The sequence below is a fragment of the Phyllostomus discolor genome, chromosome 11 (assembly GCF_004126475.2).
Source record: "Phyllostomus discolor isolate MPI-MPIP mPhyDis1 chromosome 11, mPhyDis1.pri.v3, whole genome shotgun sequence".
NCBI lineage: Eukaryota > Metazoa > Chordata > Mammalia > Chiroptera > Phyllostomidae > Phyllostomus > Phyllostomus discolor.
This window is the reverse complement of record NC_040913.2, coordinates 57,307,420-57,326,751: the sequence shown is the minus strand read 5'-3', so window position 1 is coordinate 57,326,751 and position 19,332 is coordinate 57,307,420. Positions and strand designations below refer to the sequence as shown.

At 35.9% G+C, this 19,332-nt stretch overlaps 1 protein-coding gene and 1 pseudogene across 2 annotated transcripts in view; both read right to left on the bottom strand.

The window, feature by feature from the left end:
* Positions 1-19,332, bottom strand: part of LOC114508592 (basic immunoglobulin-like variable motif-containing protein) — an 81,650-nt gene that overhangs the window by 20,772 nt on the left and 41,546 nt on the right. For both annotated transcript variants that reach the window (XM_036011440.1, XM_036011438.1), the window contains 5 exons: positions 9,761-9,936; positions 7,922-8,037; positions 7,313-7,399; positions 5,699-5,759; positions 2,666-2,809 (listed from right to left, as the gene is read on the bottom strand). In XM_036011440.1, coding sequence (XP_035867333.1) covers positions 2,666-2,809; positions 5,699-5,759; positions 7,313-7,399; positions 7,922-8,037; positions 9,761-9,936 — 584 coding nt within the window. The remainder of the gene's footprint in view (positions 1-2,665; positions 2,810-5,698; positions 5,760-7,312; positions 7,400-7,921; positions 8,038-9,760; positions 9,937-19,332) is intronic.
* On the bottom strand, positions 105-2,658 carry LOC118497394 (annotated as a pseudogene).

The window sequence follows — 19,332 nt, the reverse complement described above, 5'->3', positions numbered from 1 at the left end:
GGTGGCTAGTGTAACCCCATGGTTTGAAACAGTCTTTGATGTCTACCACTTTAAAATGCCAGTGTCAGTGAAAGATTTGTTTTCCATGATAAAAACAAACCCCAGAACCTTTAAGGTCCGATTTAACAAAATTTTTACATGTGCAAAATTCCACTAAAACAAATGTATTTCTCATCTGTCATTCCCACCCAGCATTTGTGTTTTTGGTTAATTTTCAGGTATAAAATTTCTAAAATTAGGGCAATCAAATAGTAAGTTTTTCTGCTTTCTACTTTAATGCTTTAACTTTCCTCCAACTTAAATTATACAATTGTGGAGGATAAAATACTCAAAAGCTGAATCAGAGCATGGAAGAAATATTAGCACATGCATTAGTTTCATGATTTGCCAATTATGACAAGTGTGATGCTTTCCACCTTTACCACACAAAGTATTGATCAATGAAGCCATTTCAGATGGCTTTAGAGAAGGAACAAAGTAGGCTACATAACATACATCCTAAACTTGTTTTCCAAGCAATTTACTCTCCCTGAATCACTAGGCTTGGTTAAATCTCTACCCAGCACAGATGCCTCCCTAGGTCCTTTACTGGATATACTATCTGGAAAGGATACTGGATGCTACTCTAAGATGTGTCTACAATGTCCTGGTTGCACACACAAATTGATGTTTTAAAAACGTAAGGCTCTATTTCCCTTTAACTATAAAAATTAAAACAATACTTATCACCATACGGTTGGATATTACTTCTAATAAGTACAATATTTATTAAACATCTTCAGTTGTTCTGTTACAGTGTACAACAAATTATAATATTCTGCAGCCAGAAATTATATGCAGACTATAAAGAAACTATTAATCAGATAGCGTAATCATTCTGTTTATAACTCTACAAGGAAGAACTAGCAAATCAGATCTTACTTATAACATCACACTAAACTTTATGCATGAAAAGTGACAGACACTGGTTGTACTGTTTGATACAAAATGGCTGAACTTCATGTTCAGAAGTCTAAACCTAACATCTAAACATGCCAATATAAACATCAAAACAAAACATATTCTAACCAACCACAGGAAAACAGTTTGTATCAGGAAGGCAACAAGGATTACACACATTATTTTATAAACTAGCAAACCAAGGTCTGAAACAGTTCTGAGAATGAAGTTAGCTGTCTTGAGTCAAGGGAATGAAAAAAGTCAGTAATGACCATTTACAATTTCTGACCTTTGTGGAGACGATAAGAATGTTCTGGTGCAGCTACATACAGTACAATTCAGACAATTCTGTTTTTCCACTTGGTTTCAGACTGCAATTTCATTGCTGCGAGAACAGGATGGAGGTACATTTTAGCAGCAACCTCCACCTGACTGCTTCACCAAAAAACTCTGAATTTTAACATTGGATTTCTCTGCACTACCAGATGTTGCTTGAGGACACATTCACTTTCAAATCTCAGCTGCCATGGTCATGAAAGACTGTTTTACATTTGTTGTGTTCTTGTTTCCAAAAATGGAATTCCAAGGGAATCAGCAAATACCTTTGCTGTTGTGCAATCTGTTACTTTCTTTGTGGTCAGATCATATTTGTTCCCTACCAACAATTTGTTGATGTTTTCACTGGCATAAAGATCTATCTTCTGCAGCCACTGTTTAGTTATTGAAGGATTCCTGATCTGTCACATCACACACAACTGTGATACCATGGGCTCCTCAATAATAACTGGAGGTTATTATTCGAAATCTTTCTTGGTCTGCTATGTCCCATTTTTAAAGCTTGATTGTTCTCCCATCTAACTCTATAGTTCTTACTTTGGAATTCACACCAATAGTCCTAATGTAGCTTTCTGCATAGGTATCATCTGCAAACCTAAGAAGGAGGCAAAACTTTACAGTTCCAGAGTCTCCAATCAGAAGCAACCTGAATAAATAATCATATTCAAGATTCGTGCTGGACATATCACTGCAGCTGTCACTATCATTAGCACCCTTGCTACTGCAACTGCCACTCTGACTCCCCCTGTCACAGCTAATCAGAGAGGAATAAGATAGGCTGTTCTGGAAGAGCAAATGTCTTCCCCTACTCTGACCCCATAGAACACCATCAGCAGCCACCTCCACTCAGCTATAGCTTCCACCCAAAATAAAGAAACTTCTGTCCTACTTCCTGTATTCACATTCTTCATGGAAAAGTAGAAAAGAGTGATGGGAGAAGAAATATCTCCTGCCTTTTTCATATTTTGTTATCAATTTAAGAAATGTTGAGTTTGTAGAAATAGCATCACATCCATTCATTAGGAATAATGCTGCAAAAATTTATATTCTGTCTACAGTGAGCTAAAGGTGTAGAAAGTTAGAAATAATAGGTGGCAGCAGTAGAAAGGAAAACAAAATTCATTTACCAACTAAAGACAATAATAATTAATGGTGTAGCATTATCAGGAGACATGCTTGACAAACCTAACTCTCCACAAGACCCCACTCAGTGTTGCTATATCTGTGGAGCCAATATCAGATGCTGTAATTTGAAGAATTTACCAATGAATTCCCTTCTGCCTTTTTATTGGAAACATACTGTACAAGTAATGTTTATCAATTTTTTTCTAATGAAAAATATGGCTGCAGTTCTCAATTCTACACATTAATGTGTTGTAATATATTTTACCTCTGGCATTGCTTCAAATAATGTTCTTCTTCGTTTAGTAAACTCCTTCATATCAGTCAAGATTTCATGCTTTATTTCAGGGGGCAGGCTGATGAAGTCTTCAGACTCAATGTCTACTGCATGAGGATTCTGAAAGAACTCTTCCTGTAAAGAGTAAAACATAACACCATGAAATTAACATTTCATACACTTAATGCTATTTACCATGATAGATATTTTTGTGCTTATATCATAAACAGAGTTCTACATAATCTACAATAGGCTAAACACAATTGTACAGAATCTGCAATAGGTATCTAAGTAAATGGCAGATTAGGGAATGTACCCATTCACTTATTCATTCATTCAAAGGAAAAAATACTTACCCAGCACCTCTAATGTGCCAACCACTGTTCTAGGTGCTAAGGCACTATAAAGATAATGCCAGGTAGCGTCCCTACTCTTAGGAGTGAAGAAAGACATATAAGCAAATAAGTAAACAAGATAATGATGAAAAATAAAGCAGGGTATTCTGATAAGAAAGTTAATTAGAAGAGGAAAAAGAGGGAACGAAAACTTCATAGAGAAGACCCCCACTAAAAAATGACCTTGAATAGGGATGTGAAAGACAATAAAAAGTCTTCTCAAGGACAGAGCATTACAGCCAGGGGAAACCAAGTACAAAGGCTTGAGGTAGGGATGAACCTTATGAATTTAAACACTACTTATTATTTCCTTAATTAGTTTAATTTTATTTTGCTCTTAAACTAAAACTAAAAGTGAGAAATTTCATAGATATGGAAAACTCTTAAAATATTTCTAAATTTAAACTAATTACCAAGAGTACTTTAAAACTCTTCATCAGTAAAGAAAATAAAATAATGCAATTTGCTCTCCAGTATGTTGTACATATGTGCAAATCAACAAGCACTTAGGACAGACCAGTCATTATGCTCAGAGCTTCCCATGTTTTCCCTCACTAATGTTCCCATCACCTCTATGAGGAAGGCTTTGATATTATTTTGTTTATAAAAAAGACAATAAAGCCCTGGTGAAGTTAATTTGTCTAGGATCAAACAGCTCAAGAACAGAACCTGGACTTACATGAAGATCTTTCTGACCATGAGGTTCATGGCCTTTATCAAGGTTACTATCAGTTGAGGGATCCCAGAGTTTTAGCTCAAGTCTTCCATCAGATATACCAAAATCATATGAACTTACAAAAAACAGTAAATTTGGAAATCAAAGAATATTACCTATTTGAGAAACTTGAAAAAAATTTCAAAAGCCTGTATATACAGTTACCTCAATTTGCAAAAATGTTATTTATTAAAATATGTATGATATTAAGACATATTTTAATACCACACATTCTAAAACATGTCCACAAGGTTCTGTGATCCACATCTTGTCTAATTTCCCTCAAATTAAATGTGGGCTACCTTTGTTGGCTTGTAATGAACAGAATGTGGTATAAGGGATGCTGCATAACTTCCAAAGCTGACTAGAAAGGAAACACAGGTCCTGCCTGGCACATCCTCTTGGAATGCCTACCTCTGGAACACAACACCATGCTGTGGAAGAACTCAGACAATGTGGAGATGCCATAGGCAGGTGTTCTAGCTAACAACCAGCATCAACAACTGGATGTGCAGCTGTGCAAGTGAGGAGACCTTTGAAGAGATTCCAGTCTAACTGCACCTACACTGGAGATGCTGAAAGGGAACTGCCTCAGTGAGTTCATCGACCCCCAGAACAGTAAGAGATGATGATAATAAATGATTGTTTTCCCACCACTAAGTTACAAAGCCATAGATAACTGGAGCATATATTAATGCACATATATATTTACATATATACATGAGAGGGGGCTCCCAAAAAACTGGAATTATTTTCTGGAGGGTGGGTCCCTTGTATTACTGGCTTCTCCCACTAGGTGAGTGTTCTAGTAACCCATCCTTATCAGTGTGCCAGCCGGTATTGTTGTAAGAGGCTGCATTTGGCTTCAGTGAATTCTTATGAAGACTCTCAACAAGTTCACCCATTTCATGATGGGTGATTTATAGGTGCACCCGCCCACATCATGCTGAGTGTTCAGCAATTTTTTTAAAGATTTATTTAGTTATTTTTAGAGAGGGAAGGGAGGGAGAAAGAGAAAGAGAGAGAGAAACATCAATGTGCGGTTGTTGGGGGCTGTGGCCTGCAACCCAGGCATGTGCCCTGACTGGGAATCGAACCTGCGACACTGGTTCGCAGCCCATGCTCAATCCACTGAGCTACGCCAGCCAGGGTGTTCAGCAATTTTTTACCAAAACAGTTATGATCCTCGTGCCCCCCCACCCAAATCACCCAATCTTACCCCATGCAACTTTTTTTTGTTTCCCCAGATGAAAAAAGTCCTCAAAGAGAAATGTTTTTCAGATGTGGAAGACGGGGGAAAAAAAAAGCAGAAGCACAGAAAGACATCAAAATCAATGAGTTTAAAAACTGTTTTGAGCAGTGGGAAAAAAAGTCTCAATAGGTGTACTGTATCAAATGGAGAATACTTTGAAGGTAACTGAAGTTTAAACATGTAAGAATAACACAATTTTTTATAAATAAATTCTGGTTTTGGGGGGGTCCCCTCTTGTATATATACATGTACACATACCCAAATACACACACAGTCAACCATGTCAACCATAAAAGGACGTGGGATGGACTAATATATACCAAAATGTTACTATAAGTTATTTGTGGTTCGTATGTATTCCATATTTCACACAAGCATGTATAACTATTTATATTTATTTATTTGTAGGTGTAAAAGAAAATGGTTTATTTTGGATTCTAGATATACATAATTCCATGTATATGTGTATGCATGTGTGTTTATTTTATATATACATAAATATACATGCATACATATATGATAAACACACAATAAAAAGGCATGTCTTATTACTTTTTATCAAAAACTTCATAAATTCATATTACCTCATTAAAAGTATTCATTTTAATGCCATTCATTTCAAATAATAGCATAAATTCTGAATTTGAAAATTATTTAAATACCTGTAATGCTTGTTTTTGATTCATTCTTTCTTGCCATTCTTTTTCATCTTCCTCTTCTGAACTGAAAGTCAAATATACATTTACAATACCTGTGATTTAATGACTACTTACAAAATATTTCTTGAGTTAGGGGCTACAACAGTGAATAAGAAGGCAAGACACAGGCCATCGCTGGTCTCACAGTCTGGTGGCAACATGTGTAAGTGAGAAATCACAACACGATCTAAGAACTTCCATCACAAGGGAAGAGCAGGTAGCCAAAACTAAGATAGTCACCTCATCCCATCTGGGATATCATGAAAGCTTTCTGGGATCTCCTGTAATCACACTGTTTAGAAAAGCATGTGATTATATGGAGAGCATGATGACAGCTGGGACGGGGAGGTGGGGGGTTAGAGGGTGGAGGAATTGAGCAAAAAGGAAAAAGGACACATGGACATGGACAACAGTGTGGTGACTGCTGGGGGGATGGGGGTATAAAAGGACTAAATGGTAATGGAAATAAAAAATACAATAAAGATTAAATTAAAAAATTGAAAAGCATGTGAATAAAGTATTGAAGTTTCATCCTAAAAAAATGAGAAGCTAGGAAATGTTTTAAGCAAGAAAATGACAATATCAGATTTGGGGTTTAACAGAGTCTATACTACAAAGCAGAAATTCGGCTTGGCAGAAAGGGGTTCCTAAAAATGGTAAGATTAGAGTCAGAGAAAAAAATCTGAAAGCCAGTACAGTAACCTACCAACAAGATTATGGTGACTGTGATGAAGATCAAGAGAACTGGGCTGAGCCCTGGCTCAGTCGGTTGGAGCATCATCCTGTAAACCAAAAGGTCATGGGCCCAATTTCAAGTCAGGGCACATGCCTAGGTTGCGGGTTCAGTCAGCATGCATACAAGAGGCAACCGAATGGTGTTTCTCATAGCAATGTTTCTTTCCCTCTCTCTTTCCCTCCCTTCCCCTCTCTGTAAAATCAATAAGCATGTCCTCCAGTGAGGTTTAAGAAGAAAAAAAAGAACTGGGCTGAGTTTAAAAGTTACCTAGCCTCTCTGGAGCCCCTATAGAAACAAATGGGGCTGGGTAGAGGACACAGTCAAACTGGTCCTCTACCTATACTTCAACTACAGAAGCTGCTGATGATTAATAGCTAGCCAGAAAAAAGTCCACAAGGAAGACTGAGAAAGAATGGTGAGAGAGGTTTTCGGCAGGTACCATGTTAAATTGAGAACTATAAATCATCTACTGGATTTAGCAAGAAAGTTGTTGTATGTGGTCATTCAATGTGGTAGTGTGACAGAGAAGACACACAGGGCTGAGAAGGAGGTAGAGACAGAATGTGTAATCAAAGTGTAAGAAAAACTAAAATTTGTATCTTCCTGAATTATAAATCAATAGTTCTAGCACAGGCTCTACAGAAATAAAAAAGAAACCATCACAACCCACAAAATACCAAGTTATTAATAAATAATTTAGCTTCTGAAAAATATTCTAAATGGTGTCAAGAATGCTTACTTTAGATGCATCGATTCTCACATGCCTTAACATGCAGATAAAACATAAAGGTTTAAGTCTGTCTGAATACAGTGATAATAAATATTTTTAAATAAACATTTACCTATTTTTTTCTTCCTCTAGTAAAGGTGGCAAAGCATAGATGTCATCTTCTCTTTGAACTTGAGTAAGGCTGGGTAGTTCTTCATCTCTAAAAAGTACAGACATGCTTAAACAGTGATGATAGGTAATAGTACTTTGAATCAACAGTGCTCCCCCAATGATTTCATAATCCATGCTTGGAGGAAAGAAAAGGAAAAACACAGGGACAATGGGTTTCTCCCCTGCTGATCTGGCTGCCCAGGCCACAGCAGTAAAAAATAAGTACAGCCTTCAAAGAGGATTCTTGCTGCAACTCCTCAGTGCCTGGGACACAATCTCAAGTGTAAACACACAAAAAAACTGACATAAAAGTAAAATATAAGAATTTTTAAAAAGTAAAACATGTACACAATGTAACAGCATGGCTTTTCTTTATTAAAGCTAATTCATGCAGAACAAAGAGTTTTCACAACTTCAAATTACTAAGTGAAAGGGACATCCCACTTATTGTTCTCATTTTACCCTTTATTTTCTGCTAGGAGTTAAAACTAGGAAAAGGCAGCCACAGGAATCTCATGCAAAAATTAAAGAGGCTTAAATTAATCTTTAATTAATGTAATTCCCCTCTTGCCTTTTGCTTCTTAAGGCAGTTTTGATAGCTTGTCTTTTCAAAAATGTTTTCAAAAGCTTCTCTGTAGTTTTTTTGGAGTCATTGGTTGCCAAATCCTTTTTGTGCCTTCTCTTAGCCTGTGAAAAGAATGGGCACAAGATTTTACTTCAGAGTATATTAAAAACATTTCTGTGATTTTCCCCCCATAGAATCTGGTTTTCTGAGTTTTTAGATTATAGCTGTTTTATTCAATAGTATATTCTGTAATTGTCATACCAGTGGATATCTTTAGGTTTCTCATATGTAAAGAACACCTGATCTCCACCCAGCTATTACTTAATGGACTGACTATTACATGTTTGGAAAACTATTAATTTACTTTCATTTTATTTTGAATGTCTTCAAGAAGCCTAAAACTTAATGAAATATAATTATATTATATTTCCCAAAAGGGATTACTAACTTATTCTTTAAGATGCCAATGCTATGTCAAAACCAATATCTGATATTGGTTTTTATAAAAATACATTACTTATATGTAACTCTGTCCTTCAATATTCAAGATTATGTCATAAGAAATCCTAAAATGTATTGGAATATCTTGTAAGAAATGTCCAAGTAGGGCAAAATGAAATAGTCTCCAGGCTTCTGGTTGAATATCAGGCAGAAATACCAAAGCATCCTTTTCCTTTTTTGAAACAGATTTAATTTGACATGTAACAGAGTTTTAAGATATACAATCTGTTGGTTTGATACACTTATATGTTGCAATATGAATGCTAAAGTAGAGCCAACTTCTTTATCAAGAGTTGGAGAATTGGAGATATGTTGTGTAAGGGTACATGCAAACTTACAACTAGTAGATAAGTAAGTTCTAGAGTTCTCTTTTTCTTTCCAATTCTTCTAAAGGCTATCTGACATAGAGTATGCCTTAAATAATTAAAAACTGCAACATTCAAGTCTAGACCTTTTACTGAGGCAACAAATGTCCTCAAGAATTTACAAATCTGTACTTTTATCTTATGTCCTCACTTAGACAATATGTCTGAAATGATTACAAGGTTATGAGCTGACATTTTCAACATAAAAAGGTCATATATCCAATTACTCCAAAGTTCACAACATTGCTCAAACTTTTTAAACTAATTTCAGAATAAAGAAACTCATATTCATTCTTTTATTAATTCAAACTTGGCAACACATAACATTGCTCATTCCTAAAATTCAATTCACCTTTAAAAGAAGGCTCACTACCACAGAGGATCCTCAATCTCAGATTCAAGAAGGCATTTCCCCTATAGGTTTTGTATAATGCTTTGAGCTATAGCAACATAACTGTAACAAATGTAGACCACCTAAGAAAACACTCTGAAGGCTAACAACTCAGTTGTAACAATTTTAGTATTTTTATTAAAAGTTAAATTTTATCATTGTACTCACGATACAGTCTTATATATACATCTTTTTAAAAAAATTTTTATCCTCACCTGAAGGTATGTTTAATGATTTTAGTGAGAGGGTGAGGGAGACTGAGAGGAAGAGAAACACTGATTGGTTGCCTCTCGTGTGCACCCCAACCAGGAACTGAACCTGCAACCTATGCATGTGCTCTGACCAGAACTGAACCTGCGACCTTACAGTTCATGGGACAATGCTCCAACCAACTGAGCCACACTAGCCAGGGCATCATATATAAACTTTTTTTAAAAGAAAAAGTATTTGTTTGTTCAAGATAATTTAAATTAAATTGGATATATGTCAAATAAACCTTGGCTTCCAAAATTTTAAAGAAAAAATTAAAATTTTATCTGAACTTTTTCTTTCTAAGACTGAGCAAAGGAAAAAAAATATAACTCTTACCAAAGTCTGTTTCTTCAACAGTGGAGTATCCCCATCAAAAACAAAGATGGGACGAATTCGAAAAAATAATAGTTTGCAGAGCCGATGAAACAAAGTGAGAAGGTGAGCATTTTCTATTGAGTTCCCATGGCGATCTCGGACTCCTTTAAGTGCTTGGTTTAACCAAATACTAATATCTAAAAGAACTGTTAATGAAAAACATTTTGGAATTTCTGTCCTCATCTTCCCAATTTCAAATTCCTAATAACTGATAATCATTCAAACTTTGAAACTGAAGATTCATCACAACTGGTTTGAAATAAAAAAATGTTTAGCCCTGAGAGAATCTACATAAAACCATTAACTTTATTTGAACCCTTATTACTATTCACATACTAAATTTTCAAGTCTTACATAAACACATACGTGTACCCTTTAAAAAGTCACAGCAAAATTCATAGCAAAAACCTTAATTTGTTAACTAAACTAACTAAACTAAACCTAAACTAACTTAACTAAACCTAAACTAACTTAACTAAAAATTCCACTTCCAGATGTTTAACCTCAGGAAATCACCATAGGTTTATAATAAGAGTTACTTATAAGAATTTTTGTTTATAATGATGAAAACATTTTAAAATTTAAGTTTTCCAATAGATCTTTTTAAGTAAATTACGATATACTGATTTGCTGGAATACTTTAAGAGCCCTTAAAGATGGAAGTTGCAAAAAATAGAATCACAGGCACAAAAACAAGGAACAGAATGATAGCTGTAAGAGGGGAGGTGGAGGGTTGGGAATGGATGAAAGAAGGTGAAAGGATTAGACAAGAACAAATATGCATCACCCACGGACATGAACAATGGTGTGGACACTGGTTGTGGGATGGGGAGGGCTGGAGAGAGAGGGGCAAAGAGGGAAAAATTGAGACAACAGTAATAGCCTAAACAATAAAAAAATAAAAATTTAGAAACATGGAAGTTACAGAAGCATATAGTGAAAAGATACTTACAAAATATTATTAAAGAAAGTAAAACAGGTTCTAAAAGTATGGAAAATATAATTCCATTTTTTTGACATGCATTGTTAACTATAAAAAACTAGAAAGTTGGAAATCAAAATATTAAGAGAACTTATCTCTACTGTGATTACATGTAATTTGTTTTCTTCTTGGAGTTTTCTTATATTTTGCAACTTTTCTAAAAATCTGCTTAACAAATTATTTTCTATTTATCTACAAGACAGAGGGACATGATACTCTACTGGTTTTCCTACTCTCAATCTCTCTGCCAACTCTTCTAACTCACCAGTAAAGTGCTGACTTCAGTAGTGATCACTCTCAGGCCCTCTCTTTCTCCCACTTGCACTAGCTACTGAGGCTACCTCAGCTCCCCATACCACACCCTTTCCACTTATGTCTGTATGCCCCAGACCTCTACCCTGACACCAGAACAATGGCCTTGTTAACATCTCTAATCTGATGTATCACAGACATTTCAACTGAAGAGAGCATAAAATTGTGCTAATAGGCTTTAATGAAGTTTACAAATGTTAAGGTCCTTAAGAAACAAATTATTCTTTATTATTTGACACAGACATTTAGATTGTATAAATAAACAGGAAATCCAAGATGGTGGAGGAGTGAGTGGAAGCCATACTAACCTCCTCCTAGGACTAATCTGGAATTAAAATTAAATTGTGGAGAAATCATCCAGAACAAACAACTGAACAATAGTGAGAAAGAAGCCTTATAACCCCTGACAGACTGAAGAATCAGTTTCAGCACAACCTGAATGGGGAGTGTGGTGGAAACACAAGAGGGCTGGCTGGGCACCCACAGTCAGCAGCTGAAGGGCCAGAGGGATATTTAAGCAGCCAGGTGGATCCCCCTGAGAAGTGTGGGGTCATAAACTTAAGCTGGGATCCCCAGAGCATCAGAGCCCCAAGACTTCACAGATAACATCCAACTGTGAAAAGCATCAGGGTTGCTCTCTGCCAGAGACAGATGGCTGGAGAGGGAAAGAGGCATTTAAAGGGCCAATGCATTAATTTTCATTTGCAGTCACTTACCCTGGGCTCCAGTAAAAGTGTGTGTGTGTGTGGGGGGGGGGGGGGGGGTGGCGGCGTGCAGGCAGAATGGACTAGAGAAACTTGACAGACTGAGGATGGAGGCTTTGGGAATAGAACTGAGAGAGTAGATGCCAGGATCTCAGTGCTGAGTCATCCCCCATACAGCAGCAGCCATCCTGCTCAGGCAGACCTCTCCCCTCACAGCAACAGCAGCCTGAGGGGAAACAATAGCCCTGATCCCAGGAGAGACTCTGTCTTGTCCTATGGGGCTTAAGCCTGACTGTCAAGTACACAGTGACTAGATTAACAATTGAAGGAGTTAGCCACAGACGGTAGATCCTGGTAGTCTTGAACAAGCTGCCTAAGGTCAGACAGGGTCACCCTCTGACATCACCAGAGGCAAATCCAGAAAGAAAAAATAGTGGTAAATACTAGACACTACCAAGACAAAAATCCATCATGGTCTTCTCCATGATTTGTGGTATTTTCTTTCCTGCACAACTTTTTAACTTTCATTTCTTGTCCTTTGAGTTTGTGCATATTAAGATACTAGATTTTATACTATAATTTATTTTAATTCACATACTTACCCCCTTCTTTTACCCCATTTTATCTTCTTTCCTCATTATTTTCATTTCAAATTGTTTTCTTTCTTGCTACAACTTGTTTCCATTATGCACTCTTACAATTTCTCCGTCAACCTCTCAAGACCAATTTTCTTGTCAATGATCATCTCAATTCTTTTCCATGCTCTTAAAATACCCACATCCTCTAACCACCTTTAGCAATCTTTGCTGGTTGGTTGTGGATAGGGTGGTTGTAGTTGCATTTTTTTTCAATTTTATCTCTACATCTTCACTCATGTATTTGAAATCTCAAATTTTACAGTTACCATCTCCTGTTCTTTTTGTCTCAAATTTTAATTTTGCCCTGTCTCCACCTGTTGTTTTTCTTTTTTCCTCTTTCATCATGACTTTTTTTTCCTTTTTCTTTTGTCTCAAATTTTAATTTTTCCATCTTAGCCTGGTGTTCATTCCATACTCTTACTATTCCCTCTCCTTCTGGTATCTCAAAATCACTTACCTTTCCTCTAAACATCTCTTAAGCTATTATTCTTTCTTTCTTTTTGCCTCTTATTCTCATCCCACCTATATTAATTTTAGTTCATTTGTTGTTGATAGTGCTGTGGTGGATCTTTCCAATTTGGTTCCTGCTTTTTATCACTTATTTACTTTTTATCCTTTTTATTTCTCTAGTTATTTTAGTTTCTGTATAAACCTAATACTATACATTTCCCTTCTCTTACTACATTCTACTTTCTTCATTCCTTTCTATTTATAATATAAATACTACTTTCTCCCTTTGCATTGCTTTGATTCCCTACTCTTATTAGTGTTCATCCCTCTACTTTCTCAAAATCATTTTTCTTTCAGTAGGTCATCTCATATCCGCTCTCCTTTCTTATAGTATTAATAATATTAATTTCTTTCACCCTTATTAATACTAGTTCATTTGCTGTTGATAATGGAGTTGTGGGGGAGGGAGTTATTTTTGTGGGTGTTGGTTTGTTTCCTGGGCTTAGTGGTTTTGTTCTGGCAGCATATGAACAACGGCATACAAGATATAGTGGGTAGAATGACCAACAGTCAAAGGAGCAACCTAGAGGGATGGACCCAACAAAAAAAATGACCCAACAACAATCAAAACCCAATCATATCCAAAGAACCAACATACATGGCATAAAGAGCATCCCAAGAGTATCAAGTTCAGGAGATCAAGGAGTCTGCACCACTGAATCCCACAGCTCTCCTACCACAGTTTACAACACAAAGACAGGGAATCAGAATAGATTAATTTAAGAAGCAGAAGGAAACAAGAAGGGTCTCCCAAAAAAAGAACCCACAATTGAAATGAAAGGAGGAATCCCCAGAAAGAGTGTAAAGGAAATGGAGGCAAGTAAACTATCAGATATCAAGTTCAAAACAATGGTTATAAGGAAGCTCAATGAGCTCAGTGAGAATTACATAAAAACTACAGGGAAGCTACAAGGAATTTACTGCAAACTACATCAGCATGAAAAGGACACAGAAACTCTAACAAGGGCCAGAAGGAAATGAGGAATACAATTTCTTAACTGAAGAACACAGTAGAAAGAATCAAAAGCAGGCTATATGAAGTAGTGGATTGAATCACCAAGCTGGAGGACAGGTTAAAAAAATTCCCAGGAAGAGCAAGAAAAGAAAAAAAGGCTCAAAAAAACAAAGAGGGGTTAAGGAAACTGCAAGACAACATGAAATGTAAAAATGCCCACATATAGGGATACCAGAAGGAGAAGAACAGGAGCAAGGGATAGAAAATCTGTTTAGAAAAGTAATGATGGAACTTCTCTAATTAGATGAAAGAAAAAGTCACACAAATCCAAGAAAAACAGAGAATCCCAATCAGGATGAACCCAAAGAGGTCCACTCCAAGATACATCATAATTAAGATGGCAAAATTCAAAGACAAAGGGAGAATTCTAAAGGCAGCAAGGGAGAACCAAAACATGACATACAAGGGAGCATCAATAAGGCTAGCAGCAGACTTCTCAACAGAAACTCTACAAGCCAGATGGGAAAGGCAAGAAATATCCCAAGAAATAAAAAACAAAGGCCTACAAACCAAGACTACTCTACCCAGCACAGCTCTCATTTAAAATGGAAGGTGAAATAAGGAGTTTCCCAGATAAAAGAAGGCTAAAAGAATACATCTCCACCAAACCAGCATCCAAGATATGCCAAAAGGACTACTTTAAGGGGATGAAGAAAAGGAGTGAGAGAGAAAGGAACACAGGTACAAAAGGAGTAAAATGGCAATGAATCAGTACCTATCAATAATAACCTTAAAAAAAGCTGCCCAGAGGGAAGTTCTTAATGATACAGCCCTACCTAAAAAAGAGAAACATTTCAAATAAACAAACTAACCCTCCACCTATAAGAACTGCAGAAACAACAAACAAAGCCTAGAATAAAAAGGAAGGAAAATTAATCAAGATCAGAGTAGAATTAAATAACATAGAGACTAAAAGAACAATTCAAAGGATCAATAAATCCAGGAGCTGAATATCTGAAAAGACAAACAAAATCAACAAGCCTTTAACCAGACATCAAGAAAAAAAAACAGAGGACCCAAATAAAAGCAGAAATGAAAGAGGAGAAATTACAACATACCACAGAAATACAAAGGATTGTAAGAAATTACTATTAACAGATATATGCCATGAAATTTGAAAACCTGAGTCAATGGACAAATTTCTAGAAACATATAATCTTCCAAAACTGAGTAAAGAAGAAGCAGAAAGCTTGAACAGACCCATAACAGCTAGTGAAATTGAAGCAGTAATCAAAAAACTTCCAACACACAAAAGTCTTGGACCAGACAGTTTCACAGGAGAATTTTACAAAACATTTAAGAAAAAGCTAACCCCTATCCTTCTCAAACTATTCCAAAAAATTCAAGAAGAGGGAAGATTCCCAAACTCTTTCTATGAGACCAGCATCATCCTAATCCCAAAACCAGATAAGGATACAAGAAAGAATGAAAATTACAGGCCAATGTGGCCAACTAACACAGATACTAAAATCCTCAAGAAAATATTAGCAATCTCATCCAGCAATACAGTAAAAAGATCATACACCATGATCAAGTGGGATTCATCTCAGAGATGCAAGAATGGTACAATATTCACAAATCAAAACACATGACACATCACATAAACAAAAGGAAAGACAAAAATCACAAGATCATATCAATAGATGCAGGAAAAGCATTTGATAAAGTACAGCACTCATTTATGATAAAACACTCAGTAGAGTGGGAGTAGAGGGAGTATACCTCAACATAATAAAGGCCATATACAAGAAATCTACATCATACTCAATGGACAAAAACTAAAAGCTTTCCCACTAAGATCAGGAATAAGATAAGAATGTCTACTTTCACCATTTCTATTCAACAAAGTATTGGACATTCTAGCCACAGTAATCAGATAATAAAAAAGAAATAAAAGGCATCCAAATTGGAAAAGAGGAAGTAAAGCTGTGACTGTTTGCAAATGATATAATAGCGTACACAGAAAACCCCACAGACTCCACCAAAAAACTACTAATCCTAATAAGTGAATTTGGAAAAACAGTGGGATACAAAGTCATATGCAGAAATCAAAAGCACTTTTGTACATCAACAACAAAATATCAGAAACTGATATAAGGGAAAATATCCCATTTATTATAGCAACAAGAAAAATAAAGTACCTAGAAATAAACATAACCAAGGAGTTACAAAACCTGTACTCAGGAAACTATAGAACATTAAAGAAAAATTAAGGAAGACACAAATAAATGGAAGCATGTACTATGTTCATGGATTGGAAAAATTACCATCATCAAAATATCCATACTACACAAAACAATTTATAGATTCAATGCAATTCTTATTCAAGTACCACTGACATATTTCACAAATATATAACAAACATTTCAAAAATGTATATGGAACCATAAACGACACCAAAGAACCTCAGCAATTTTGAGAAAGAAAAACAAAGTAGGAATGATCACAATACCTGATATCAAACTATATTACAATGCTACTGTAATCGAAACAGTCTGGTACTGGCATAAAAACAGGCACACAGATCAATGGAACAGAATAGAGAGCCCAATAATAAACCAAGTCTTCATGACCAATCAATATTTGACAAAGGGGGCAGAAGAGTAAAGATAATTGGAGTAAAAGATAGCCTCTTCAATAAATGGTTTTGGGAGACCTGGACAGCTACCTGCAAAAAAATGAAACTCAACCACTAACTTATACCACACATAAAATTAAATTCAAGGTGGATAAAAGACTTAAATATAAGTCACAATATCACAGAAGTCCTAGAGGAAAACATAGGGAGGAAAATCTCAGATATTTAATGCAGCAATATCTTCACTGGTATGTCCCCTAAAGCAAGGGATATAAGGGAAAGAATAAACAAATGGTACTTCATCAAAATGAAAAGCTTCTGCACGGCTAAAGAAAACATTACCAAAACGAACAGGGAATCAACTGTATGGGCAAATATACTTGCCAATGATACTTTGGACAAGGGTTTGATCTCCAAAATATATAAAGAACTCACATGACTCCACACCAGAAAGACAAACAACCCAATTAAAAAATGGGCAAAAAACCTGAACAGACACTTCTCCAAGAAGGACATACAGAGGGCCCAGAGACATATGAAACAACCATCAGAGAGATGCAAATTAAAACCACACTGAGCTACCACTTTACACTGGTCAGAATGGCCATCTTAAACTAATCAACAAACAAGTGCTGGTGAGGTTGTAGAGAAAGGGAACTCTAGTACACTGTTGGTAGGAATGCAGACTGGGGCAGCCACTGTGGTAAGCAGTATGGACTTTCCTCAGAAAACTAAAAATGGAATTGCTTATCAGCTGGCAATTCCACTGTTGGGACTATATCCTAAGAATCCTGAAACACCAATTCAAAAGACTCTATTCACCCCAATGTTCATAGCAGCATTTTTACAATAGCCAAGTGCTAGGAACAGCCTAAGTACCCATCAGTAAATGAGTGAATCAAAAAATTATAGTACATTTACACAATGGAATACCATGCAGCACAAAGAAGGAAGGACCTCCTACCCTTCTCGACAGCATGGATGGAACTAGAGAGCATTATGCTAAGTGAAATACGCCAAGCTGTGAAAGACAAATACCATATGGTCTCACCTATAAGTGGAACCTAATTAACAAATCAAACAAGCAAACAAAATAGAACTGGAGACATGGGAATAAAGAGCAAACTGACAGTGACCAGAAAGGGGAGGTGGGAGTAACAGGAGAAATAAGGGGAAAGTTCAAGTTAAAGGACCCATGGACAAAGACAACAGGATGGGTTAGGGGAGGGAGGATTGAATATGGGAGGCAGGGGGTGGGTAGGGCAGGGGAGAGTAATGGGGGAAAATGAGGACAACTGTAATGAAGAATAAAATAAATTAATTAATAAGTAAATAAATAAATAAATATAAACAAGACACTAGGCTACAGATGGTAAAATGACCCATTTATTTTAGGGATCTAAGAGTAAAGTATGTCATGGGTAATTTCCTTATTAACAAAACAAAAAATATGAATGTTTCAGATATATAAATTTGATTCCCATGAAAATGAACAAAGTAAAATCAATTATAGAACCAAATATACTCAAGTTATAATAATCTCCATACACATACATACATATGAAGTTATCATTATAATTTGAGTATACGTGAGTCCATTTTAAATGATTCATTCTTTCAAAACAGCCCCAAAACCCCACGAAAATGATTCTTTTTGAAAAAAGCTTCTGAGACTTCTAAAAATAGATACAGTGGTACCCCCCCTACTCATCATTAATTCGTTCTGGAACTCATGACGTGTGTTAAAACCTATGACAAAGAAGCAAGCATTTTCTCTTGTAGTGTGGCCTCCTGACTCATACAAGTTCTAGCAAGTGCAGTGAGTCCCAAGCAAGTGCCAAGTGATGAAATATGTTTTTCTTGTCAAAATGCGATCAGTACAAGGTGTGACAAGTTCTGAAGCTAACGAGTACAGAGGTATGTCTATAATCTAAATTAAATGCCTTGCCTTTCCTTACTTTGGGCAACTTCCTAAAAACAGGGACTGCTGAACTTCATGCGCCATCTCAAGGATTTTATAAATAATTAATTTTTCATATGGGTTGCAATGTAAAATGGCCTAAATATTGGCTGAAATTTAAGGGCTCCCATGACTGAAAACTGCTTTCATTCACATACAGTTCTATAAGAAAATACTTAAAAAGCAGTGATTTGAGGAACCATAAGAGGGTAGCAATATAGCATATGCTTAAAAAAAAAAAAACTTTCCTTTTCCCCCTAGGTACACTGCATAAAAACTTTTAAGCCCAAATCTATTACAGATGTATTTCAAGATTATTCACATTGTACAAAATATAACATAACATTAATTATATTATGTAGAGGTTCTCATTCAGGGAACTAGTGGAAGATACTACCAGCTTTTAGTAAAGGACAATCAAAAAATGCTTAACAAGTAAAGAAAACGAAATTTCAAAAACAGCATTCACATGTTTTCATAATGGACAAAAAATTTCATTCCAAACACACAAACAAAACCAGCCAAACATATACAAAAACAAATCCTTAAAAAGTCCAGCATAGGGGCTGAGAGGAAAATAATTTACTGTACATCTTTTCAATTTTTTCAGTGCAGTGTAGTGCCATATAAATGTCCTATACCGAATATTTATTTATATTTATATTTTAAGGTCAAACACCTGTCCACAGTATCCTGCCTGTAACATAAATGGTGCAACACTCAATACAGCAGGGAACATTACCGGTAGGAAACCCACTTCATTTTCTCCATACTTTACAGTATCAGTATCAGTGCCAGACACTATTCTAATCTTCCTTCATTTAAATGCTCCCT